Genomic DNA, 26,958 nt, shown 5'->3' with positions numbered 1-26,958 from the left:
GCTGGTGGGGTCAGGAAACTACAGTTTCTAGGCTCATATGACTGAGTTGCCCCAAGTAATCTACTGTTTGGCAGTGATCTCCATCTCCATGTGGAAAGACTTCCTGTCTTGAGATAGGATCTCAATATGCAGACCAGGCTGGCCTTGAGCTCACAGAGACCCACCTGCCTCAGCCTCCTGAATGCTGGGATTACTGTGCCATCATACCCGGCAAAAACTCTATATATAGCTTGTGTGTGTGTGTGTGTGTGTGTGTGTGTGTGTGTGTGTGTGTGTATGTGTGTGTGTGTGTGAGAGAGAGAGAGAGAGAGAGAGAGAGAGAGAGAGAGAGAGAGAAGCAGAAATCATCTCTGTGGACATAAACGCTTCTCACTATGCCTTGTGAGTGTGTGTGTGAGTGTGTGTGTGTGTGTGTGTGTGTGTGTGTGTGTGTGAAAGTGGGGGAGGAGAGGGAGAAATCATCTCTGTGAACATAAACTCTTCCCATTGTGCCTTGCACAAAGTCATGAAGCATAGCATGTGGCCAGCGATCAAGTTTAAAGGGACCCAGGCCTCTAGGAAGTGCTGGACTCTGCCTTAACTCACAAGACTACACACAGGTTCCCACTGTGCGAAATCCCCCCACTGTTCTCAATGTCTGCTTAGAAACTCTCCTTTCACACCTGTCCACACAGCTGAGACATGGTAGTTAGAGACACACACCGAGAGCTAACTGGCCTGGGATCCAATCTTGGTCTCACATCTCCTGAAGTGAGTGACTATTAAAGGCAGTGATCTCTGTATGTACTTTCCTCATCTGTGAAATGGGCTACAGTCAGGACCAGCTAGAAAAGAGTCAGCTTCTACATATGACTGATGATATGTTGATGCCATCAGATATGGCTGCTATGGTTACGTGTGGAGGGGAAATGGCTCACTCTGCCGAAAAGAAGCCAACAACAAATTCAGACATGCAGCCCCATCTCTAATGTAAGGTTCAGGGTTCTGCCGGCAGGCGTGGGTCCGGTGACACCAGGAACCAGGACCTACCCAGTCAACAATGAGGATCTTGCTGGCCTTGCCTTGTTGCTGAAGCTGTCTGCAGGCGATGGCCACGGAGTTGAAGAAGCAAAAGCCCCTGGAAGAAGGAGAGACGGTCATGCCAGCCCATAACCACCCTTCTTGGCCTAAAGGGAGGCTCTGGAGGCTGCCCCCACCTCACACCACACAGGCCCGCCTCCCCAACGCCTTACATGGCTGTGGAATGATCGGCGTGGTGTCCTGGAGGCCGCACCACAGCAAAACCGTTCTGAAAGGGCAAAGACACTTATCACTCCAACAGCCATCTCTAGCCTACATCTGCCTGAGCCCATTCCCATCCTGGCCTCTTTCTCGAAGGAGGGAAAGGTGTGAGTGCCAGCATGTCGCAACAAAGTATCCAGACACTTCATATACAAGGCAGGCCTCCCTCTCACAGCGACTCATAAACGTCATCACCCCCAATTTACAGATGAGAAATCAAACGACAGTGAATTGACCCAGTTACATGGCTGCGAACGGTAGTGACGGGAGCCCTTATGATGCCAAGGGCACACCGATCGCCTTGGGCTATGAGCGCTCAGACACTGCAGCTGTGTGCTTCAGGCAGATCACCCCGAGGCACTCTCGGAGAGCAGTGAGCATAACCCCAACCTAATATGCAGGATCCCATCACTAAAATGAGTCAACAGGGCTGTGGTACTCAAGAGTGGCCATGATGCACCCACAGCTATAAAACAGGTCTTAAGTGGCCTCGGATGGTCAGGACTATCTGAGACACAAAGGTGCTAGTGCCCGGTGGCTTGATTACCTGTGACATGAACTTAGGGGTCAAGCCTTACCTTGGTTTCAGCCCCGATTTCCCTTTCAAAACCTTGTAATAGTATCCACAAGGAGTGAGAGGTCTGAGGCTGGGATCCAGAAGCCCCACCCCACCATCACCTGGGCACCTCCTCCGGAGTTTAGCAGCCTCTAATCTAAATGTCCTACCTTCAGCTCTCCGGAAGCCACTCTGAAGGCGAGGTCAGTGACGCTGCCTGCGGCCCAGCGGGCTGCATTGGAGGAGTGCAGCTCATTCCAGATGGTGTCAGTATCTACCTGTGGGGGCCAGGGTCGGGGACTGCATCATCCTATGCTTTCCACAGGAGATAGGGCCCCATGAGGCAGTGCCCACCCTATGGCCAGGACCCCAGGGGCAGGGAGCTGGGCAGACAAAGCTGCCTCCCCAGTGCCCCACCGCCCAAAGGCAAGGCCTCCTGTGTCCCCAGTCCCAGCAGGACTTCTTCCCAGCACCAACTCGTGTGTGGCCAGCACTCTGCCTCCCCAGTCAGGGGAGGGGGCATGGCGTTACCTGGGCGGGATTGGGGTATGGGCCGGGAGGGGTTTTAAGCCCCAGCTGACTCTGCTCAGGCCCTGCGGGATGGTCGGAGCTGGAAGGGCCGTCTGCACCACTGTCTTCCACTCAGGGCCCCTAGCCCAGGCTGGGAGGCCCCCCAAACCCAGTCCCTGGGCCTCAAGGCTAGGGAGGGGCCGGGGGCCATGATGGGGAGATGGGAAGGGCGAGGCGGACCGAGAGAGGCGAAGAAGGCAGAAAGAGTCGCAAGAGGCTGGAGAGAGAGAGAGAGAAAGGACAGAGAGGGAGAGGAGGGAAGGGAGAAGAGAAGCAACAACAGTTGGAAAAACCAGAAAGTGGCAAGAAATGGGGAGTTGTGAACAGGGCACTGACTGTCTCCCCAACAGCCCCCCTGGCAGTGCCCACTGCCCTCCTTGCTCAGTCTCCACCTCATTTCCATACACCTTGCCTGGCACCGTGACAGGGACATTCTGAGGCAGGGAGGCCATGCCAGAGGAAGCAGAAAGACCTCCGACAGGTGAAGGAGCGACGAGCAAAGCTGGGGGCTGGAAGGCTGTGTCCTGGGCAGGGACGTTCTAAACCTCTAAGTACATGGGAGGCACCCCACAGCCCCACACTAGGCAGTCCAAAATCTGGAGGTCAAGTAGGGGTACACCTGAGATAGACCCACTCCTGGGCAGGCAGAGATGCCAACTCCTGGGACATAATCTCAAGCCCCAATGTGAGCCTGTCTTGAGCCTCAGTCAACATCTACCAAAGACCTAACTGTGAGGCACTGGGCTCCACTTTCGGGGGACACTAACAGGACTGGGATCTCTCTCTCTCTCTCTCTCTCTCTCTCTCTCTCTCTCTCTCTCTCTATCACATGGAGCTCCCAGCCAGCAGAACATACTGGGAAAGGCCCCGACCTACCCAGTCTGACAGAACCACAAGTCCCAGGTGGCAGAGGGGTGGGAGAGGGCCAAGAGAACCAAATGGAAGGCTGAAACCCCTTGGCAATGCCCACTTGAGATCTCTGGGCATACTTACCCCAACCCCGCCACAGGGTAGCATCACGAACATCCGCTGTGCCAGGAGGCCTGTGGGGAGAGGGTCCGGGTCATGTGAGTGAGGAGCACAGAGGCCTTAAGAGTAAATATGGAGGGAAAAGCAATACAGGGAGATATGGAGATGGGCAGCGGGTGGGGTGCGGCAGGCAGATGACACACGGACAACAGCAGGGCAGCACACTGGCCCGGGGGTAGCTAGGCAGCTGGGCACAGCTGGGGCATGAGTACAGAGGTGGGTGAGGTGGGTAAGCGCGGGATGATTCAGGGCCGACATCACCTGCCTCCCTCTCCTACCTGTCAGCTTCCCATTATCCAGTTTGAGGCGGCTGAGGGGGTTGGTGCCATAGAGGAGGACGTGCCTTTCAGAATGGACTGATTGCAGCTCCTCTAGGGAGGCCTTTCGACCCCGGAGACACTGAGGGAGGGCCCACAGAGCTCGTGTGGTTTGCTCACCCCACCCTTCCACCATCCCCAGACCGCCCACTCCCTCATCCCTTGCTGACCTCTCGCCCCTTCCCATGCACAACCCCACCGCCTCACCTCACACTGGCTGCGGAGACCCCGCTCCTGCAGCCGGGACCAGATGCTCTGGATGCGGCCTGCATGCTCAGGGTGCTTGCTGTTGTCTCCACAGGAGCATTGGTGTTTCAGCATCACTGAGTCATAGACCAGCCCTGCAAGAAACAGCGGTCAGGGCTGGCAGCCGGGGAGGGGCGGTCCACCACGGCTACAGATGGAGATGAGCCCATACCCACAGAGCCAGGCATGTACACATCCCTTGCTGCCACACGTGTGCATTCCCTGCCCAGCCCTCATGTGGAGAGCCAGCCCTGTTTCCCATGCACACATCTAAATGCCTCAGGCAGCCTGATGTACACACCAGGGCAGTACTAGCCCTACCTTGTTCTGTATGATCCCTGCCTGCCTTCTTTGTACTCTTACTCCTTCCTCACAAGGCTCAGCATGTCACCTGTGCACTTGAGAGTTCATGCCCTAAACCAGAGACTTAACACAGGACATCTCCCTCTTGGTGTCACGACACAGAGAGGAAAAGCAATTCCAAGGAAACCTCAAGACTGGGAGAGGGGGTACCCACAATGCTACTGGCCATGTGGCCAGTCTCCCAACTGCATATGGAAAACACTCAGAAAACTGGTTTACCTTGTAAGCAATATGCAAACAGCATGAAAACTATTTACATAGCATCTACCTTGTACGAGGTATTAAAAGCAAAACAGAAGTAATTTAAATATGTGGAAAGATATGCACAGGTTAAACACAAATGCCATTTTACATGGCGAGCTTGAGCATCTATGGTTCTGGTACCTTTACAAGGTGGGCTGGGGGTCCTAGAATCGCCTCTCTGAGGGACTAAGAAACTGTATTTCAGCCTACACCAAGGGTAGTCTCCAGAAACAGACCCTGTCCATGCACACTGCTATGGGACGGTCAGTGTCTGCACATCTCAGGATACCAGAGACTTTCAAAATGCTCACACCATTTGACCCAGGAATGCTACTCCTTAAGAATGATCCTCAAGAGATAATCCCAGACAGAAGACATAAGAAAATTAAAGGTCAGGTGTGGTAGCGCACACGTTTAATCCAAGCACTCAGGAGGCAGAGGCAAGGTGTATCTTGTGAGTTCTGGGCCACACAGAACTTCATAGTAAGAGTCTATCTCCAAAACTAACAAGCAAAGCAAATTAAAACTACAGCCAAGCGGTGGTGGCACATGCCTTTGATCACAGCACTCAGGAGGCAGAGGAAGGTGGATCTCTATGAGATCAAGACTAGCCTGGTCTGGACAGCCAGGGCAACACAGAGAAACCCTGCCTCAAAAAGAAAACAGAAAACAAACAACAACAAAAAAAATCAACCAAAAAAAAAAGAAAGAAAGAAAGAAAAGAAAAAAGGAAAAAAGAAAAAACCAAAAAAAAATTAAAAAGAAAGAATTAAAACAAAAAAAAATTGAAATGAAAACTGAACTGGGCATGGTGATCACACCTGCAATTCTAGTACTTAAATACCTGGCACCATTAGCAAAAAATAAAAAGGACTCAGTCAAACAGGATGCAAAATAATAGCTGGCATGCCTGTGACATTAGACAGGTACGGGCTAACTTAAACCTATAATGAAATACACAGAGCTTAGGGCAACAAGACTCTTGGTGATTTTTTTTATTCCTATATTTCCTTGAATTTCTCAAAATGTTTGAAATACTTTTGAGCTTTTTTTTTTTACAAGTACAGCAATGGTAAATGACATTTCGGCTTTTGTTTTAAAAGGTCATGGAAGAAGGAGACCAAATTCCTTCCTGGCCAGACTGCTGCTTCTGTCACTTAACCATAGCTAGTCACTGTCAACTTAACCATAGCTAGTCACTGTCAACTTAACCATAGCTAGTCACTGTCAACTTAGGTTTCCTGAGTCGTGATGTCCTCACCTGCCTCATGGGCACCAGGGAGCTCAAACAAGATTAAGGCATGCTCTATGGTCTCTGGAACTGTCCTGAATACTGGCTACAGACATGGACACACACCCCAGCCTCTTCCTCCTGCCTCTCCAAGAGTCCCCTTTCGGTCTTACCTGTGGCAGGTGTCTCTGAGCTGTTGAGGACTTGGGTCTGACAGGTGGGCTCTGGGCTCAGTAGGGAAACAGGAGCTGCTGGGGAAGACTGGGTTCTGGACAGGGGCCGGTGTCCGACCTGGGCCAGAGGTAGCAACACAGAGTCGCCGGAGCTTCCCTGGGAGAGCCGCCCAGTTAGATGCTGCTGCTCCCAGAGCGGCACCTGAAAGAGACATGGCCACGGTCTCCAGTTTCTCAGATTTGACCACCCAAGGACTAAGGACTCTCCAGATAGACCCCCCCCCTTTCTAGAAAAATTCCAGATATGTGCTCTGGCCTTTCAACTCTCCTGCTCCAGACTGATGCCCTGATTTCACAAGAGCTCCTTGGCTGAGTCTATGCTGACCAAGATCACCTCTCCTGGACTGTGCTAACCACAAAAAGACCTGCCTGGGACACTAAATGCATGTGAACTGTCACTACCAAGTGCTGCTGGTAGAATCCCATTTCCCAAATTCATAAAGTCTTAAGCCCCTGTCTTGGGAGGTAAGGTCTTTGCAGGGGGAATCAAGTCATCATTGAAGAGGCTTGCCATCCCTCTAAGGAGGAAATCTGAGCAGAGGCCTACAGACAAGCCTTCCTCCACAGCTCAGAACGCACACTCCCACCCCACCCAACACACACACACACACACACCCTGATTTCACAGTCAGCCCCCAGAGCTTCAAGGTGATCAGTATCTGCCTTTCAAAAAAACCTGTGTGTAGCTCCTGCTGCCGTGGTCTTGGCAAATGAACATTGCCTTGGCCCCCCATGCTATTAATCTAAAGCCCAGAGGACTACTGTTGTCCGCTTTTTGCCCCAGCTACCTTTGGATAAAAGACACCTAGTTGTAGGGAGAAGTGTGAAGTGGGAGTACGTGTGGTTCTGTGAAAGGCCAAGAAGCAGACAGAAGAAGAGGGTCTACTTGAGAAAGCAGGCTACTGGTGTGTATGTGCACACGAACACACACATGCACACACACGCACCCATGTGGGCATCTGCACCTTGGTGTGGGTCTTATGCCATCCCCCTTCCTTCCCCATTATGTCAAGCCTTCTGACTGAGCTTTGCAGAGCCCTTGGGCCCAGCCATACCTGCTGGCGCTGCTGCAGAGAAACGGGGCCTCTGCCCTCGGGAGGCCCGTGGCCTGACTCCCTAGGTTCCAGGCGATCATTCACCAGAGGTCCCACTCCCCCACCATCTGTCTCTAGGTCCTCAGCTGAGGGTATCTGCCGCAGTCGGGGCTTCTCGCTTGGCTTGGCGGGCCTCTGGGGAGGGGAGATGGCTGGCTGAGAAGTGGGATAGAGAGGAGGGTGGGTGGCAGGGCATGGGTTGGGTGAGGTCACATTCATCTTGCTAGGTGTTCAGCAGCCACCTCTCTTGTCTGCCAGGCCTTTCCTCCTCCTAAGCGCCCTTCTTCCAACCCACAGGGGCTCACTCAGGCATGCCCTTAGCATTTCCCCTACCCAGTTCCTCTCACCTTGATCAGCTGGACATGAGGTTTGAGCCGATCCTGTCGGGATTGCAGGGGGCCCAGCAGAGGGGAGGCAGTGGCGCTGGGGGGCAGGGGCTCTGAGCGGGTCCGGTTAAGTGGCCGGTGGAGGCCTGAGCCGGAGAGCCGCTCGGTGGTCAGTAAGGGCTGGGCAAATTGGAAGGGCAAGGGCCCAAGCCCAGGCACTGGAAAGAATAGATGTATGTAAGGAAGGGATTCTGGGAGCCAGGAAAGAGACAGGGGCACAGAGTGGAGGTAAGGCTTGTCAAGAAGATACAGACAATAAGGGACTAGAAGGTGGGTCTTACCCATTCTGGGAGAAGCAGCAAGACTCACCAGTCCACAGTGGGGCGTGGGAGACTGAGGGATCCAGGAGGAGAATGGGCTGCAGGCGAGAGGGTAAGGTCCCCCCAGCCTCTGGCTCCAGACCGTGGTGCAGGAAGAGGGGAGCGTGGGGGTTCCCCAGGACAGGACCCCGAGGGCCCAAAGTCGAATGGGTCCTGCGCTCACCATCAGCCTGAAAGAAAGGAAAGAAGTCAGAGTTGGACAGGATTCTGGGAAAGGAAGGTAAAGGAGAGGCAACAGGACATAGGCAGGAAAGAGGCTGGAGAAGCGCGGAGTGGGGGCAGGTTGCCCCAGCCACTCACCCTGGCAGGGGCAGGCAGCCCCAGTGTGATTGCGGGCAGCAAGGACATTGTCGGCAAAGCGAACGGGGCCAGAGAACTCTCCTGCAGCCGCAGCCGCTGGCCCAAGAGCGCCTGCCATGGGGAGCAGGGTGACGGGTCACCAGTCCTGGAACTCTAACCCTGGTCTGCCTGTCCCCAGAACACCCAAGAGGCCCTGCAAGGGACTCCCTAGACCCCGAAGCCTCAGGCCAGGCCACATGCTGGAAAAAGGCCAAGACTCAGAACTGCCCCCAGGAAAGCCCAGTCCCAGTAAAGCCTTACCTCTGAGCCCAAGGCAGGATTGGGGCCATGCTCGCTGTCATTGGGGGAGCTGCACCCTGAGGCAGGTGTGCTGCTACTACCGGGGGAGGAGTCTGAGGAAAAATAAAGAAATAGTCAGGGTCAGGATTCTTGGCCACAGTTCCTCCCTTCCGGGATGTGTTTCTGCATTCTTCCTGGAGGAACAGAAAGTCGCCAGACCGCCACCAGCCTGCGGCATCTCTGGGCAGTTGCTTTCATGCAGCTCCCAATTCCCCTGCAAACGCCAACTTAGCAGACCCAACAAGGTTAGGGCTTAGCCTCAACTCGCCCTCTCCAGGGCAGGTGTGTGGGATACACCCTGGACAACACCTAGCAGGCCCACGTGGCAACTTCCATCTGGGTGGAGCACCACGGGTAAGGAGGGTAACTCCACGGCCCTGCCCGATTGGATCCTACCTCCAAGGGTCTCGGCAGGCCGCCTCCGAAGGCTGGGCGGGGCACTCTCCTTTCTGAGCAGGGGATTCTTGCGCCGCTCCAGGGACTTCTTGGGCTTATAGCGCAGCTTCAGGTTGGGCTCAGATACTGCAGAGGAACCAGCATCACTCCATTGCTATGCTACCCTGCTCCTCTCCACTCTTCTTTCTCTTAAAGGTCCTCACTACATAGACCAGGCTGGCCTTAAACTCACAGAGCTCCGCCTGCCTCTGCCTCCTGAGTGCAGGGACTAATGGCATGCACTACCGACAGGCCTGCCTTTTCTGTGCCCTTTAACTTCCCTTCTGGCCACCTCTATGGGTTAAAAGAGAAAAAAGGTGAAGCCAGAAGGGGAAAAAAACGTAGTGTGCTAACTGCCCCAGCCCTCCCTTAGCCCCATACTCCTGACCTAAATCTAAGGCCCTTCACCTACTCTGATTCCCGCAAAGGTCTGCCTTGCTCACCTGTTTTACGCAGGGGAAAGTGTTCCGGGGCTTCAGTGGGCAGGCTGGGAACTGCAGGCAGGAAGCTGCTAAGCACAGAGCGGGCAGCACCCTCTGTGTCCAAGGGCTCAAGAGTTCTGTGGGGTGAGCATCAAGGCTACTTCAGAAGCCCGGGATGCCCAAAGGCCCTGAAATCTGACTGTGCATAGACGCCTTCCTGAGCACAGCTGCCAGCAGGGCAACCACCAACAAAACAGAGTTGGGCAGTGTGGAGCCAGCATGCCAGGAGTCATCTCCAGGTGGCAGTAGTGGGTCACCCATGCTAATGTAGCTGGTCTGCTCCTGGGATAAAACCCAGGCCTTGGAGCTTAGGGCCCCCTGGAGACTCAGTGCCTCCTGTGGTAGGAACCTTTTCTAGGAACCAGGGCTTCCAGGGCCTCAGGTGAGACACGGGGAGAAAACTCAAGAGGAGAGGAGGGACAGGTCCTCATTGAGGGGGATTTGGGGGGATCATGTTAGGGGTGGAGTAAGAGGCAGGTGGTAGGTGTTAGGGAGGAAGGGGCTATAAACATGTGTGCCAGGTAACTCACAGGTGAGTATGTAGGGCAGAGGGGGCACAGAAAGGACCCGAGGGACGGTGAGCCGCTACCTGTAGGGAATACTGGGGCTGCTGGGATGGACTGTTCTCTCAAGGGCAGCCTGCTGTTTTTTCAGGATCACCTCAGCCAGCTTCTGCTTGACCACACTGCTGGCTACAGCACCTGCAGAGGCAGAGACACAAGAAGGCTGGCAATGGGGAGACAGGAAGCCTCTCGGGTTCATTCTCCGCCCGCTGTCCAGGTCACACTTTCAGCGCACCACATCTCAGGGGCTCCTCAGGCAAGAGAGGTAGGCCGGAGCCTCCAGCCCTCATGTGAAGCCTCTAGACACTTCTGTTCACAGGCAGAGCAGAAGGCATCCTAGAAAACGGTGACCCTTCCACACACCCCTTCCAGGCCCATGGGGGACCCTGAACAGCAGCCAGAGAACAGGGGAGACAGACCCCACTCACTTCGCTTGCTCTTGTCTTTATTGAGAAGTTGCCGAAGTTCTTGTTCCTGCTGTCCCCCCTGCAGCTCTGGCACTGGCGCGTCCATGGAGAGCTGTGGAGAGAGCAGAGCCGGCAGCTCAGGGAAGGCGGAGTAAAGGACAGAGCTAAGGTCCGGGGAGGATGGGGTGTGTCTAGGGAGCTCTGTCTTTACCCTCATGGGCTCCGCTGAGCGCTGTGGCTGTTGCAGGCCTGCCAGGAAGAGATGGCGGTGCAGACGCTGGGGGTGCTGCAGGGCCAGTAGCGCAGGCTCTGGTACGGGCTCCACTGTGGGCCGCTGGCCCACGCGCAGATCCATGGGCTGGGACTGGCAGCCTGGCGTGTCTGGCTGGAGGGCAGGGCAGCCTGGGGACACACAGCAGTGTCAGGTGGATGGTTGGTCTGCGGGAACACGGTCACAGACGACTGAACCCTCGGGGGCGGATTCGACATTGGTAAAATCACCCTTAGGGGAAAGCCTGTCAGTGAGGTACAGGTGGGACCTGGATGCCAATCTACCTATGAGGAAAGAGGTTTACAAACTACAGACATGCTCCCTTTCGATTGCGGATGGCTAGCACTGAGCCATAAGACTGCAAACATGGTATCGTCCCCCTAGAACGCTTTTCCACTGGCTTGGGGCTAAAGCTATAGTGTTTTCTGAGATGGTGATGCAGTTCTAGGCTCTATACTCTGCTTCCCTTTGTCTTTCTAGGAATGAGGCCAGGCCTGCTCAGGATAGGAGAGACCAGGCAGGTAACCAGGCCCACTCACTCGGTCTCTTAAATCCTCAGCTGCCTCTCTCTCATCCCCATGCTCTCTCTGTACCACTCCGGTCCTTGGGATCCAGACATCATGCCTGGAGCTCACAAGCAGCCCTGGCTGGTTCCCTCCGTTCACCAGGCCCATGAGCTGTGGTGCAGACTCCTGCCTCCCATTGGAGCCAGCTGTGGGCCTGGCAAGGCCAGCAGGCTCAGCTGCTGCTTCTCCAGTGTCCTCTGCACCCACGCCAGGAGCACCTTGCCAAGACCGTGGGTGCAGGAGCTATTTATAGCTCGCCAGCAGACCAGGGACTGTGCCAGCATAGCCAGCTGGCCCGGCTGGGCTAAGCAGCCAGGGGTGCTGAGATGCTGGGAGGTGGGGCTGCTGCAGGGGAGGGGGTCCCAGGGAAGGGAAGGATGAGAGCACAAGAGAGGAGGAATCTTCTTCAGGCATCCCCTCCCAGAGCAGTCACAGCTACCCTCAGGGGCTGGTACTGGTGAGGAATGGGAAGATCCCCAGTGAAACACCAATGGGAGAGTCGGGAAATGTAGTCTGTGGTCTGATGCAGCCAGAGGCATCACAACCTTAACATCTGTGGAGCATGCATGCAACAAAACCCACTCAGCTCTCAGGCCACCTGCCTTGGATGCTAGTTATTGCTAGCCTTTATCCCAGATGAGCCAAGTGGGGTCCCAGTGTGAGGGGGACATCAAGGGGCAGAGAAAGGCTGGAGTCCAGTCCTCTGAAGGCCAATGCTACATTTCCCCACCAATGCTCAGGAAATTCACCTCCCTCTGGAAGGGGCTCCCACTGGGCAAGGGAAGAAAGAACTCGTGGGGACATTGTCACTAAGAGGTGTCAGTCCAGCACTGTGAGGTGGACATGAAGAGTTGAGCTGGGCCTACTGTGGCCCTCCAATTACTTCGCAATTTGAGAGAGTGACTGCGCATTCAGATGGCACCCACAGTAAACAAACACCAGGATTTGGTGCCCTCACTCCTGTTCACATGGCTACCCAAGAAATCATTCTGGTTGAGTATGGGCCTCCATTGGCAACTATTCCCGACCCATGAGAGGCCTGTCTCCTCAAGTTCTAATGAACCGGCTTCCTGAGGCCACTCCCTTGGTGTAGGAATCAGGAGCGCCCGAGGCGGGACACTATACCTGAGACTTGTGGCTTCAGCCACAGCAAATTTGGAGCAGCCACCTAAGAGCCACCGCCATCTTCACTCAGTATTACTTCCGCCAGTGCAAAAGGATGCCAGGACAGAGGCTGGACTCTGGTCAGAGCTTTGGAAATGCCTGTCGGGGTGGGTGCCTTAGCATTGTGGGGGGATGCTCCATCCGGTAGCTCCGAGACAGGGAAAGTTCTCTGGGAAGCCTCCTTCAGGCATTTCCCAGTGAACACCCACCTCAACTTGGTCTCCTCCAAGTTTGTGAACAAAGCCACCAAGTAAGACAGTGACTCCCCCCTCCACCCCGTAACAGACCCAGAACTTCTTATCTCCTGTCTTTGGCTCGCAATGTCTCCTGTCTCTGCATCTCGCTTTCCCAAACCAACGAACGGCTCAAAGCCCAGCCAGACCTAGGTCAGTGCACAGCACCCCCTCCTCCTGGACTCCAGGTTGGCTGCTCATAGCATTGTAAGCTGTCCAAGGGCAAGCCTGGGTTAAGCTCCAGAGGTTGGCTTTGGTTTGCCACTGCTCACCATCCTGGGACTTAGGATAGTGTAACCAGGCATAAGGTAGAAAATAAACACAGACTCGCAGGGAAATCTTGGTATTCCTCCTCAGTGGCTTAGGACGGTGGTTCACATCTGTGCAGTTCATTAACGATTCGGAGAGAGAGGGTAAGTTCATGAGTCAAGTGGTCTCAATTAGCACAGGACATGTGTTACTACCTATCCCCGCTTTCTGTCTTGTCTCCTTTTCTGTGTCCTGTCTTCCCAAGCTTTGGGACAGCTGAACTAAGAGCCTCTGGTCCCTTCCAGTTCTCCCTGCTATGTGCTACGTGGTGGAATCCCTACCCACATCATTGCCCATGGCAAGTCAGGGAAAGGACAGCTTCAGACCTCCATTCGAGACCTAGGTAGCAACAGGAAGTCCACTGCAACCCAGGCTTCCAGGAAGAGCGAGTGACAGCAGAGGTGGTCCAGGTCAGTAGGGAGGACCCAGAGAAAGTCATCGAACCAATAAGAGACCCCACTCTTCCCTGAAGGGCCCATGAGAGGACAGAATGACTTGAAAACAGGAACACAACTCTTTTAACCTGGATCCAAAGATGCCTCTCCTGTCCTTATTCTTCTGGAGGCCCAACTTTGTCCCTTCCTTAGGACCCCCATCTTCCAACTCTCTGGCCCAGCAACATCCCCACTTCTTCACACCCTTGGCGTCTCACCTTTCCCAGGTAGTTTTTATTCCTCATCCTCATCTCCCACCCATCTCTCTCAGGCCTGACTTTTACCTGTGCCAGGGTGAGTAAGGCAGTGGGTACCCAGGCTTACCTGGGACCCATCTGTAGAAAGGAGAGAGCTGAAGGTGTATTGGCAGGGGGAGGTGGGCAAGGGAAGAGGGCTACCACACCTGGAGAGGGCAAGCTCCCTGCTGCTCCAGGCTGGCCAAGTGGGATCTCCAGCTTCTGCAGCCAGCTACCAAGTGCCTTAGCTAGCTACTCCACTGCCTGGGCACAGCGCACAACAAGAACTCAAGGAAGCCCCAGTTCACCCAACAATGCCCTCAGCCCTCTCTAATGCGGTTAGATACCATCTTCCCTGGGCAGCCAAAGCACATTCCCAACAGTCTGAGAGGGAAAAAGCAGGTTCGGGGGTGCGGGACCAGACGTGGGAGCATGTGGCTGGGGAGGGCAAGAGCGAGCTGGGGAGAGCAAGCCTTGAGAAGCAGAAAGTAAATGTCAGGAACAGGAAGAGTCTTCAAAGCGGGAAAAGACTGAGCTGTGACTGCAGGAAAGGGAGAGCTGGTAGGAGCTGTGAAGTAGGGGAGATAGGCACCCCAAGGACCCCAGTGTAGGGCCCCTTCATCTAGCTGCCCCATTCTTGATTGTTCAAGTAAAAGTCCTATTAAGCCTTTCTGAGATAACCTGGGTTAGAAATCTTTTCTTTGGAAATGGCGATCTCTCCCAGGCTCCCACAAAACTACAATAGGAACTTGGGTTGGTTGATACAGAAAAAACCCAGACAGGCTAGGAGGGGGAAGCAGACATGAGTTCTCACAACACCTGTCTGCAGTGCCATCCCAGCTCGGGGCCAAGGAACTGAAGGCTCTCCCAGAAGGGTCAAGGAAACCGAAGGCTTTCTCTAGGCAGTATTTAGTGGCTACACTCCTCAGACCAGACCTAGTGCACAAGGTTGCTTCCTGGAGGGAGATGGGTGCTGCTTTCTGGACCCGTGCTCAGTGGGCAGCTCCAGGCATAAGGGACTCAAACCAACGGCCCATCATACCTTACCATCCATGCCTTGGTACACATTCTGTGAGGACATGCTGCCCCCACCCATTAATTCAGTCACCTCCGGAGGTCTGTCGGAGCCCCCATGTCGGGGCGGGACTGGTCCTATCTGCTCTCATCACTCCCATTGTCCCATACCTTGGCACAGCATTGATAATGGGATCAGTGGTGGTGTTTATCAGCCATCCTCACCTGCAGTGACACCTCCTAAGGCACAGGAGGCCCTGTTGGTCCTGATGAATCACACAGTGATCCTCTCCAGACTCCCTGCCTAAAACAGAAATATTTCTCAAGTTTTGTAATCCCCAAGAAAGAACTACCCCAGAAGCTGCCTCCTAGGGCTAATCTTCATTCTGGACATCTCAGGACCCCCTTCTTCTGGGGGCTCTGGTCCTGGGAGGTTTCTGCACTGACTCTTAGTGTGTTCCCTGTATAACAGTTAACCTTGGTAGTCAACCTGACATATGGGAAGAGACACCTCAGCAGAAGAATTACCACCATCAGACTGGCCCGGTCTGCTCTATGAGGCTTTTTTTAATTGCTAACTGACAGAGGAAAGCAGTGACACCCCAGGCAGGTGGTCCTGGGCTGTACGAGGAAGGTAGCTGAGAGAGGCAGAGAGAGCAAGCCGGGAAGCAGCACTCCTCCACGGTTTCTGCTTCCACATTCCTGCTTGAACTCCTTCCCTGACTTCCCTCAATGACAGATGTACTATGATGTGGAACCATAATCCAAACAAACCCTTTCCTCCTCCAAGTTGCTTTTGGTCATGGTGTTTACCACATTGCTGAAACCAGATTTTCTTCTTCTTCTTCTTTTTTTTTTTTTTTTTTTGGACAGGGTTTCTTTGTGTAGCTTTGGAGCCTGGAGCCTGTGCTGGATCTCACTCTATAGACCAAGCTGGCTTCAAACTCACAGAGATCTGCCGATCTGCCTGCTCCTGCCTTCCGAGTGCTGGGATTAAAGGTGTGCACCACCACCATCCAGCTCAGAAACCAGATTTGGACACGCTGTCAGGTCCAGAGGTCCCCTGTATCCTGGGAATTAACTTGCACTTTCCCTAGGTCCTTGTCTTCACACTTGCGAGCAGTGAGACCTTCCATGCCTCATGCTCCTGGTAACCACAGGTCTGGACACCAGGCACTCTGTGGAAAGGAGAAGAACTAATAACCTTGGGCCTTGTGGCTTGTGACAACGACTGCAGGAATAGTTTGTGGTGGTGACCTATGACATAAGCTCTATTCACAAGAGCCACATGGATGTGTGTGCATGCATGTGGGCAAGGAGGCTGAATCCAAAAGCACTTTCTAGAAAAAAAAACCTATCTATTCCCCAACTCTCTGCTAAGAGCCATGGAGTTCAAAACACCTGGGATAGTTCTCTAAGTGAAGATGGATGGCATCTCATGGTGCCATGAAGAGGCCTGAGCTGAGACGAGAAAGTGGATATACTGCTCCCCAATTCTTGCCTGAATTTGGGGACCCCCTGTCAGTGACCTCGCTACCTTTCTCAGAGGATGGCTATAGGGTCAAACCACATGGAAAAACAAGGAGAAAATTGACCCGAGGGAGCAAGAACACTGTCCAGGGCTGGACCCTTCACCCTTCACGAGGCTCTTGGTTGGGAGCTCCTGAGGAGCCAGTCACCCCCCCACCCACCTCCACCACCACTTCTACCTTTTTGGGAAGCAATTGTAATCAGACTTAAGGAGTTCACTCAGTGTGGGGAACTTGGACTAACAAGTTTCCTTCCTGATCCAGAGCATCTAATCTCACCCAGAACCAAGAGCCTCAGCTACCCTGCTCCTATGGGCACATTACAACCATGAGCAATTTCCAGACTAGGCCTGAGCACTGTGAGGTTCCACCCTGGGCCCCCGAGACAAGCTGGGTTTCTGGGCCTTACATCACTACCTCAGGCCCCAGTTTTGACCTCCTCTGTCCCACAAGGTGACAAGAATCCTGAGCCCAGGTTACTCTCAGCTCCTGGTCCCCTGCTATTGGCTAGAAAGAAAGCTACAGGAAGACTAGGCCTTAGCTGCAAGGGGAAAGCAGAGAGAGGCAGCAGGCTAAGGTCCTGGGTTCCAGGCTGAGCCCCCTACACTCCAGGTTGCAGCCTCAGAGTCTCTGGCCATGACACAGGAAGAACAAAACCTGACTACTTGTAAGGACTGGCAGAGGAGGGAAGAGGACATCAAGAGAGCACAAAATAGCAAGGAGAAGGCCCATGGTGTCAGGCCTCTACGGGAAGACAGCTCTTCTTCCAGGCATTTGGCTGAACCTAGGAACGCTCAGGCCGATGCTGTCGTGGCAGAGGGAAGTGACAGGGCACTAGATCACCAGCAGAGGCCCAGATAGACCAGTGTGAGAAGTGACTCCAAGCAGGTGCTGACACCCTCAAGAGGCCACTGAGCTGGGAGCTCAGGAGGCATAGCTTCTGAGTGCCCCGTTTCCTGCTTTCAAACAGTGAGCAGGGTAAACAAGAGGACCTGAGCTGACTCCCCAGCATCCACGTGAAAAGCTGGGTATCAGGGCTGGAGAGATGGCTCCATGGATAAGAACACTGGCTGCTCTTTCAGAGGACCTGGGTTGAATTCTCAGCACCCACATACTGCCTTACAACTGTCTGTAACTGTTTCAGGGGATTAGACTCCTTCTTCTGGCCTGTGAAGGCACTGTACACACATGGTACATACATGCCAAACATTCACACGTGTAAAATACAAACATTTAAAAAGCCAGCTGGTCACAGTGGCATGCATTTACAGTTCAGCAGTAGGGAGGCAGAGACAAGAGGATCCCTGGGACTCACTGGCCAGCCAGCCTGGCCTAACCAGCCCCAAGTCCTAGTAAGAGACTGTCTCAAAATGACACCCAAGTTGGCTCTTGCCTCTACGCACATGTCCACCCCATACACATGAAAACACTCACACACCTGCACATGTATATACATATACCATCATGTGTACACACACATGAATACATACACACCTGCAAACAGGGTTTCTATGTATAGCCTTGGCTACCCTGGAATTCATGCTATAGACCAAGCTGACCTTGAACTCACAGAGATCCCTCTGACTCTGCTTCCTGAGTGCTGGGATTAAAGGAGTGCACTACCACTAACAAGAATACACACAATGTTTAAAAAAATGTATTACTACTCTATAATCTAAAATATAATCTAAAAAGATTTTAAAATGTATACTAGTTACAGTTAGTAAAAAATTCAAACAGCCTAAAAATGTGTGACAGAATATAAATTTTTCATTCACCTCAGACTCCCTAAAAATTCCCTTGAATCAGACCTTTTTAAAACAGTTTCTTGTATCCACCCCCCATCCTTTCAAAACTTTATAGTCTTGGCTCTGATCTGCTTGCTCAGATTTATTCACAGCCTAGGGGACAGACAGTGGGCTCTTAAATGAAGCCTATGGGGCGAGTGAGGGTCCCTAGCATTAAGGACCTTGGCTAGGAGGTCAGGTGGGGAGAGCCAGCTACATGACAACATCTGGTAGAGTTTCACCTGCTCCATCTGCGATCAAAAGGAAGGCCAGCTGTGGTCAGTCTTACACCATCACAGCTGCCCATTATTCCCGTTTGCTCCGAACCTGGAAGAGCCCCCATCGCCGCACTAACAAATCGGTATCTGATCCCAGTGCACCCTTCCTCTTCAACCACAGGCATTTACCTTGTACACATCCTCGGCTCCATTCCTTTTCCCTAACCATCCCAACAACAGAGGCTTCCCTTTCCCTCCCACCCAAACTGTTGTGAGGGAGCACTAGCTGCTCCAATTGCCTTTCATCTGCTAACTGACCCAGAGCTCATGCGAAGCCCCACGAGGTTACTGCTTTTATCTCTAGTGTAAAGATGGGTAGACTAAGACCCAGCAGCATTAAATATCCTGAGGTTAGGGACTGGAGAAATGGCTCAGGGGTTAAGAGCACTTACTGCTCTCGCAGAGAACCAAGGTTTGGTTCCCAGCACCCACACAGCAGCTCACCACTGTCTGAACACCAGTTCCAGGGGATCCCATGCCTCTTCTGACCTCCACGGGTTTCTGTACTCACACTGTGCACATACATGCACTCAGGCACATTTTGTGTGTGAAAAACACCTGAGGCCACATAGTGTGATGACTCTAGAATCCTGCACTCAACACACGACTCTCAGCTGGCCAGGTTGGGGCAAACATAAGGCAAAGAAAGCTCTTCGTCTCCAGGATGTGCCAGAGGCAATCCCAGCCCTGGGCAGGCCAGAGGCTGTCTCATTGACCTGTGGGTACCCATGAAGACAGTCCCAAAGAGTCATCTGCAGGAACGGAACTTGGCAGAAGCAATACAGGACTGTTAGCCACAGGTTTGGGGGTTCAGGGGGAACCCTATCCCATCACATCTCTTCTCTAGAACCATGATTCTCAACCCTCCTAATGCTGCGATCCTCCTCATGTTGTGGTGACCCCCAACCATAAAATAATTTTCATTACTACTTCACAATTGTGATTTTGTTACTGTTGCGAATCATAATGCAGATATCTGTGTCTTCCAATGGTCTCAGGTGACCCCTGTGAAAGGGTCATTCAGACCCCCAGGGGTTGTGTCCCATAGGTTGAGAACCACTGCTCTAGAGGCTCCTAAGCCCTCCTATAGCTTCTTATGGGAGGCCCCAAACAAACTGCACAGATCCTTTGAGGACACAGGCTCAGCTGGCAGAGAGGCAGCTTGGGATGGGTGTCTACCCAGATGGAGGTCTGGGGGTAGCTGCAAGGGGACAGGGAGATGGCGATGGCTGGCATGGCAGCTGGACACCCAGAGATCAGAGGGGCTTGAAATGCAGGGTTCAGGCTGCCTCTGCCCCCGCAGTGCACAGGCCCCTTCCCCTCCATCTCTGGGTGGCTGGGCTCTAGGGCAGTTATTTTTAGCTCTTGACACCTGGGTATTTTGCAGCCACAGGATGTCCGGTTTGGAGTCCCTTTCTGGGAATCCCACATGAGGCTGTTGTAAACAGCCCCACACAGTGGTAGCCTGAGCCAGGAGCCAGTGCCCCCCCCCAAGCCAGCCCCGTTTGAAAATAATCAAACAGGAAGTAGATGTAACCATGTCATTGGCAGCTCAAGCATCCCAGGAGTAGCAGTGTCCCCCCCACCCCAGCTCTCGGTCATCTACCCAGCTCTTCATCCCACCTCTGGTGGCCTCTCTCACAAATCCTGAGGCAGCGGTCCAGGGTCATTTCTGTGAAGGCATGGCTCTCTTTAGAGCCTTGCTGCTCTCTATTAATGAAGAGGGAGATCCTGCCGTCTCTGCCACCTCCCAGGGCCCCCTAGACCACTCCTTAGCCTTTCTGAACTCCCTCTGTGGAGCAAGAGCACACACCTCCGCAGGGTGGCTCTCCAGCCTTGCCACCACTCCCTATTTTCAGGGCCTGTCTTGCAGCCTGGCCTGCTCTGAAATGACCTGTCCACCTAGGGAATTCCTGAGCAGACAGGCTGCCCAGTCCAGACTGCCCTGCCATTTCTAGGCACTGAAAGCCCTCAGGCATGTAAGTTCTACGTTCACCCACAACTCCCTTGATCCAGTAGCTCTAATCTTACTGGCAGTTCACCATAACGTCTACTCACTACTTATTTTGTTCTATTTAAGCAGGCAAGACCTGAGGCCCTGTCTGTGGGGCTCCAAGTTTAGGATTTGTCAACCTCTGCCTTGCCCTCCCCCCGCACCCCCACCCTGTGCCCACTTCACCCAGCAGCCAGTCCAGCCAACCTTTCTCAACTGCTTGCCCCAACAGGAAGCACAGTCACCACCCCAGTGCTGCCTCTGGGGGCGGTGACTTTTCCCCCTTGAGGGTTGCTGTTGGGTTGGGTCTATCTGTGCACCCCACTCCTGTTTGGTCCTAAGTCCTGCTTTTCCTTGCTGTTCTTTCTTAGAACCCCCACCGGTGCCATCCAAAGGTCTCCCTGCCTCGTCTGAGAGGGCAGGGGAAAGGTCCAAGCTATTTGATATATTATTCTAACCATTAATGTTAATCATTTTAACCACTGATATTAATAATGGTCAGCAGGCATATATTAATGCTGACAATGCATTCCCTACCACAGCCTTATAAAGTCGGCGCTATTACAAAAGAAACTGAGGCTTCAAGAGGTGAAGAAACATGCAAAGGGCAGTGTGGCTTAGCCATAGAGAGCTTGTCTACCAGGGGAGAGGCCCTGGACTTATCTCCAACACCACAAAAGACAGGAGAGAAAGGAGATAGAGCAAAAGAGAGGGGAAGGGGAGAAGTGGGGGAAGGAAGAGGGGAGAAAAGTAACTCGCCTGCGCTTGCAAAACCTAAGCTCATGATCAGCACACGGGCATGGACACCTCCTAATAGGCGGTGAAGGGAGGCCACCAAGGGACATACAGGACAGTAGAGCGACTCCTAGCATTGGCATGCTTCCACAAAGCATGAGATGCTTTATCCAAAACATACCAAATAACAAACACCATCTCTGCCAAGTCCCTCGTCTCTAGGAGGCTCATCTTCACTTCCTTGTTCATCTGCTATTTCCCCAGTTCCTTGAATGTGCATTTTACCATTGTATTGGCTTCCTGTAAGCAGCCTCCAGCGGGGTATAACTGAACAAGCAGACCTCTCAGGGTGCCCTGGAGGATCACATGCCGTGAGTGCACTCTGGAAACTGTCAAGTCCTGTAGAAAATTCCAGTTGCATAACCAGAGCAAGTCACCCTAAGACTGGTACTCAGAAGAAATTCTTTTGGAAGGATACAGCCTCTTCCGCAATCCCAAGCCTCTGCCCTTGGGAGACCTCGGCAGGTGAAAGGGTGGAGGCACCCACTAGTGCAGAGAGGAGCACCCTCACACAGGACAGCCAGATTAACCCCAGCTTTGGGCAAGGTGGAGGACACTAGTCACAGACCCTGTCCTCCCACTGGCCTGGGGGTGGGCTCTTAGTACAAACCAAGCAAATGGGAGGCATCTGGAGTCTGTGAATAGCAACAAGCTATGAATGCTGGCACTCACTGAGATGCCACATTAATATTAATGACTGTAAATACCCCAGACATCCCCAAATCCAGTCATGTCGTAGTAGTCTCCTTTTGCCTGTTATTTTTAGAAAATGGCAGAAGTCTATCAGGCAGATTCTCCTGGTGATTCCCATTCCCTTCTGTGGCCAGGACTGCCCTTGACACTTATCAAAGATCTTTCCAGACCACAAATCCAGCTAGGGTGCTTACACAGCCTTCACGGAGTTCAATAGCCAGATGTACGGTCCTGAGCACCTGGTGTGAACAAAGTCACTTCAAGGGCAACTTCTAGCTAAATGGGGACTGGATGAGATGGGGATAGCTCACAGGGAGGTAGAGATGGCTGACCGAAAAATCCAGCATGCACGGTGCCATGTCGTGTTAGAAAAAAAAAAAGACAGCTTTAAGGGGCACACGAGAAAGAGAGAAGGCATGTGCTGAGGGCCCAGGGCCACCTCATGTAGAGCTTACACCATGTGCTACTGTCCTTTAACGCCGCCATTCTGTATCGTGTTTCTGTAGAAGTACCTTTGTGGTAACAATGCATGCATACACACATACAAGTGCACACCCTGGAAACAAAGTCTACACATGACCCAGGGCCCCCTGAGAACTAGGCTACTGGGTTTTCAAGAATACCACATATTCTCGGGCCCCATATCCTCAGGGAATCCATGGGATCTACACGCTCTGGGCATCTGCCTCTTGTGAATCACGCCGAGGGCCTAGCCCAGGCTAGGCAAAGTCAGGCCTTGCTAAGCGAATGCCTGTTGGCTGAATAATGATATTTCCTGAAAGCAATGCCTCATGTCTCCTCCAGGCCCAGCGCGCTGGGAATACTGCTGATGTCACTGACCAGCCCACCTCTCCTCTGCTTCACCCTCCTCCTAAGGGCTGCCAGGGAGGAGCTAAAGGAAAGGTCACCAACAGCAGATGTTGGCAAGGTACTCACAGAGGAGGTGATTAAAGGGCCTATCTGCCCAGCATGGCAGGGCCTGTCCCTTAGACAAGCCAGCTGGCTATGAAGCCTGGGGTCCCCTCTCACCCTACTTCTCTGAGAAGGGAGTGAAGAGAGAAGCAGGGGTCCACCCTATGACTGTTGGCTATAGACGCCTGCTGTTTCAGGCCCACAAGGGTGGGGGAATCTAGAACAGGGAATTTGGCCTGGTTTTTCATGTGAATTGGGGCCAGGCCCCGCTCTGTCATGTCTCCAACATTCTCTATTTCTGACCTTCAAAAATATGAACAATAACAATAATAAGGATGAGTATTCGGAGTGCACTGGTTTCCTACCAGACATGGCATAAGTCACGTACACTATCTCCTTTAATCTCTATAGCAACTCTGTGAGACTGAAAACATAATTATCTTCACATAGCAATAAAGAAACTGAGTCTCAGAGAAGGAGGTGCCCAAGCTTAGCCTGTTGCCGGAGAGTCAGCCCAGAGCAGCCGTTCTTTCCTCTTGTCCCTACTGGAAGCACCTCTTGCTGGGTTTTCCCACTGACACAGGGCGATAGGAACTGACATCTGGGGGATGCTTTAGACTCGGGGAGTTTACACCCCAGGTGAGGACGACTCCGGAACAGACAGGAGAAAACCGACTAGCCCTCACGGTTACCCCATTAGCACTCAAACCCAGATCTTGGGCCTTAATTTTTCTCCATTTCATACAACCCTCTGGCCCAGAGCCTTATCTTCTCTGAGCTCTGGGCTCCCTGCGTGCAACCCTGTGCTGAGCGCCGGGTGAGGATGCTCAGTCTGCTGCCTCACCAGCTCTGAGTGGTGACTCACTTCGGGACCCAGGGGAAGCACAGCCCGGTTTGCCGCGCCTCCAGTTCCCCGCCTCCACATTTGCTAACCGAAACCCGACTGTTGCTATTTTTAACCCTCCAGCTCCCCCTTGCCTGGGGCTCCCCCCTTTACCCCCACCCCCTTGCCCCAACCCGGTGGCACCAGTCTGTCATTCTGAGAGCACTTCTACAACCTGAAGGCCCCGGAGGGCGCAGCGGATGCCCCGGACGTGCAGGTTTGTGGGGCAAGCAAAACAAGTCGGTTACAGCCCAGTCTCCGAATTCCCCCACCCCGACTCTTTCCGAACCTGTACCTCCCAGCCTGCCCTACTCCTCCCTACCATCCATCCAGAGGGCTGCAGAAGGGGAACCGGACTTCTGGGTTGAGGGCTACTGTAGGAAAAAGGATGGGATCCAGCTCCGCAGGGAGTAGAGCTGAAGGCAAGAGCATTGGGAGTTCCCTGGTTAGTCCCGGCTTTTGAAGCCGAGGGTTTCGGACCGCCAGAGTTTCCCATCTCAGTGTGGCAATGTAAGGACAAGGAAAGTGGCCTGGGGATAGGGTAGGGACACTGAGTCCGATCTGCCTCCTCCACTCCCCCACCCCCAACAGGAGCCTACTGCCGGAGCAGGCAACGGCTGGGAGGCAAGGGCCAAAGAACGAAGGCACTTGAGGCGCCTGAAGAGAGGACTAAGCCAAAGGGGAGGGAAGCAGACCTCTTCTCTTTCTTCTAGGCTCCTCCAATCCCTCGGGGCTGCACTTTCTTGTGCCAGCTGCCAGTGGGAAGCTCTGGGTCTCTCAGGGAAAACCCTCTACTGAGGAGACCGAAGAGATCTGAAGGCTACCAGTCGACAGCAGGAAGGTGAAAGCGAACCTCCTGAGAGAGGGGTGCAGGGGCAGGCCTGCAGGTGGACCCAAGAGGGTACTTCCTTCTGGCGGAAGTAGAGCAGGTGGCGTGAACCAGACCCCTCTGCCCCTCTGGTCCGAAGAGTCATCCAGCTTAGGGTGCAGATGTGAGGGTACAGATGAACCCCTAAGCTCAGGTCTTCCTACACACTCTTCTGGACTGAGTGTTGCTGGGCAGCTTTTTCCTGAGTGTCTCCTAAGTGTCTTCCCCGCACATGCCCCCTCCCCTTAGTCCCTCCCCTTATTTCTAGTTCTGTTATCTTCCAGGACCCAGGCTGCCTCTGAGCGTTGACCGGCCCCCCCTCCTTGGTGACCCTGAACTAGATAAATAAATCCCAGTGGCCACAGAGGCAGCCAGCTACACCCCGAGGGGAGGGACCTGGCACAGTGGTTCCCCAGGTTGGGAAGGTAGGAAGAGAAGGAGGTGGGAGGAAAGTGAAGCAGGAGGGTCAGGAATGGACAGTGCTTGGGAGCTCCTGACAGTCTGCCAGGTTTCTTAACCTTAACCTCTGGCCTATTTGGCTGCTCCTGCTTCTCTGCCCCTCTGTCAACCTGTGGGGGGCTGCATGAAGAAAGAGTCTGTTAGTCTGGTTGCAGCCCTCAGCGAGAGCTCAGGCCAGATGCCTTGCTGGCTCCAGGGAGCTTCCATGTATGGTTTAGCAGACGGTGGACGCACTTCTAGTCTGGGGAGAAAAGGTGTCAATGTCCGCTCAGGGCTCCCAAGGCCACCTTGTCTGAGGAAGCCCCACCTTGTTGTTTGTTATCACTTCACCCAGTTCATTTCCTTCACAGGATTTATCGGCCCAAGCTTTTTTGCTCTCCAGCGGAGTGGTGGTGCCCTGAGGTCAGACGTGCTCACCTTTGTGCACACTCACTGCACATCTGTGTCCAGTGCATGGCCCAGAGCTCCGCAAGTCTGTGACAAATGGATGCACCGTTGAGTGACCAGCTTGGCAAATGAGCGTCCCTGGCTGTCAGTGTGATTCTTGAGGGTTTCAAGGTAACAAGAACAAGGCCAGAAAGGCTGTAACCCCAAAAGAAAAGTCAGTGCCCCTCTGAGGCAGCATCGACACCAGACGGCACTACCTGGTTCCCTTCACCATGCCAGGCATGAGTGTACACTCAGGTACCCACATTAAACCATGGACCAGTCTTAGGAGGCTTGCACTGTGTCTGAGTTCTTCCTCTAAATATCCCCGTGACCTCAGACACACCTGCACGCCTGTCTCCTCCACAAAAATAAATGAAGAGAGCACAGCTTGGCACCTGAATCACCCAACACATAAACAGAAATGCAGGTTCCTCACCCCACTCCTGCAGACTCTGAGAGATGGTGGGAATGGGCCAGAGGATGTTCCTAACATATTCATCATATGATCCCAACCAGTAACCAGCATGTAATGACCGACCATGGATGGACGGGAGACCAGACATGGTGGCACATGCCTTTAATCCCAGCACTCAGGAAGCAGAGGCAGGCAGATCTCTGTGAGTTCGAGGCCAGCCTGGTTTACAGAGCTAGTTCCTCCAGGAATGCCAGGGTTACAGAGAACAACCCTGTCAGGAAGGAAGGAAGGAAGGAAGGAAGGAAGGAAGGAAGGAAGGAAGGAAAGAAGGAAGGAAAAGACACAGAGAAAAAAGAGAAAAACCATGGACAGTGCTTTATAGGCTAACATCTGGACACCTGTGGAAAAGCAGCTCCTACATAGGTCCGCATCCCCTAAAACCTGCCCATAGGCTCCATATACCCCACACAGTGCCATAACTCACAAAGGTGCACAAGACACAGAAGACACACATCTGTGCCACATGTGTGCATACCCCCAAACAGCCAGCGGAGCCAGAACATGGATCACAGATTGCTACAGAACCACCACATCGACATCTACAGCCCTTGGGCAAACACAGACACCCACCACACACCCAGTGCATATACACATATCACATGGAGACTCACACTAAACAGATGCTATCCTGAATTTATTTTGCCTCTGGGAACAAGTCCAGAACCAAAGGAGCTATGCTCTGCTGATGAAAACATCCCCCCTGCCTCTGCCACCCCCACCCCTTGGCCCAGGCAGCTTGCTGTCCACCACCCCTTGAATGACTGGAGGTGGGCATAGAGAGAAAGAGCCCCATGAGAGGAGGCAGCCGCTGAAGTCAGTGTTTGCAAACCGCTTGGAGCCCTCCCCAAGTCCACCCTACTTCTCTTTCCTTGCCTGCCGAGAGATACTGTGGGACCTCTACTCAGCCCCCCAGTCAGAGCTTGGTCAGGCCCCTTGTCTGGATTCCCAGGCTCTGGTCCTACAAAGGCAAAAGGATTAGGGAGTAGCTAGACCAGGGGACTCCCAGTACGTGGGCCACTAAGGAAAAGGGCTGTCTGGAGCGCCTTCCTGAAGCCCTAAGGCCTAAGGCCCTCATGGAACGTTACCACAGAAACAGGGAAAATATTATAAGGAACACAATACCCGGCAGGGTCACCTGCTGACCATGCTTCCTGCTGGGCTGCCCACCCCCATCTCATGGCACTCAGAGCCTTCTCCAGCCTCAGTCTGGGCCTCCTAGCCAGACCTTTCCTTCC

General features: G+C 53.4%; 1 protein-coding gene and 1 long non-coding RNA gene across 8 annotated transcripts in view; one reads left to right on the top strand and one right to left on the bottom strand.

Annotated features, from left to right (window-relative positions):
• Positions 1 to 26,958, bottom strand: part of Hdac7 (histone deacetylase 7) — a 35,139-nt gene that overhangs the window by 5,538 nt on the left and 2,643 nt on the right. The window contains exons 2-19 of one of the 7 annotated variants that reach the window (XM_026782444.1): positions 14,848 to 14,926; positions 10,607 to 10,797; positions 10,417 to 10,507; positions 10,015 to 10,126; positions 9,387 to 9,502; positions 8,905 to 9,030; positions 8,470 to 8,561; positions 8,170 to 8,280; positions 7,859 to 8,039; positions 7,511 to 7,707; positions 7,125 to 7,319; positions 6,010 to 6,211; positions 3,961 to 4,094; positions 3,715 to 3,835; positions 3,401 to 3,450; positions 2,008 to 2,115; positions 1,233 to 1,288; positions 1,030 to 1,117 (exon numbers count right to left, since the gene is read on the bottom strand). In XM_026782444.1, coding sequence (XP_026638245.1) covers positions 1,030 to 1,117; positions 1,233 to 1,288; positions 2,008 to 2,115; positions 3,401 to 3,450; positions 3,715 to 3,835; positions 3,961 to 4,094; positions 6,010 to 6,211; positions 7,125 to 7,319; positions 7,511 to 7,707; positions 7,859 to 8,039; positions 8,170 to 8,280; positions 8,470 to 8,561; positions 8,905 to 9,030; positions 9,387 to 9,502; positions 10,015 to 10,126; positions 10,417 to 10,507; positions 10,607 to 10,750 — 2,124 coding nt within the window. In that variant the 5' untranslated portion in view covers positions 10,751 to 10,797; positions 14,848 to 14,926. Of the gene's footprint in view, positions 1 to 1,029; positions 1,118 to 1,232; positions 1,289 to 2,007; positions 2,116 to 3,400; positions 3,451 to 3,714; positions 3,836 to 3,960; positions 4,095 to 6,009; positions 6,212 to 7,124; positions 7,320 to 7,510; positions 7,708 to 7,858; positions 8,040 to 8,169; positions 8,281 to 8,469; positions 8,562 to 8,904; positions 9,031 to 9,386; positions 9,503 to 10,014; positions 10,127 to 10,416; positions 10,508 to 10,606; positions 10,834 to 14,847; positions 15,012 to 26,958 lie in introns of those variants that run through there. The other 6 variants (XM_026782445.1, XM_026782446.1, XM_026782443.1 and 3 more) reach the window with 6 other exon arrangements.
• LOC113456735 lies at positions 23,568 to 25,536 on the top strand. Its single transcript, XR_003377479.1, has 2 exons — positions 23,568 to 23,709; positions 25,170 to 25,536. It is a non-coding gene; the product is annotated as an uncharacterized LOC113456735 (long non-coding RNA).

The sequence above is a fragment of the Microtus ochrogaster genome, chromosome 15 (genome assembly GCF_000317375.1).
Source record: "Microtus ochrogaster isolate Prairie Vole_2 chromosome 15, MicOch1.0, whole genome shotgun sequence".
In the NCBI taxonomy this organism is placed as follows: domain Eukaryota; kingdom Metazoa; phylum Chordata; class Mammalia; order Rodentia; family Cricetidae; genus Microtus; species Microtus ochrogaster.
The sequence above is the reverse complement of the archived record's forward strand: the minus strand, read 5'-3'. Positions and strand labels throughout refer to the sequence as shown.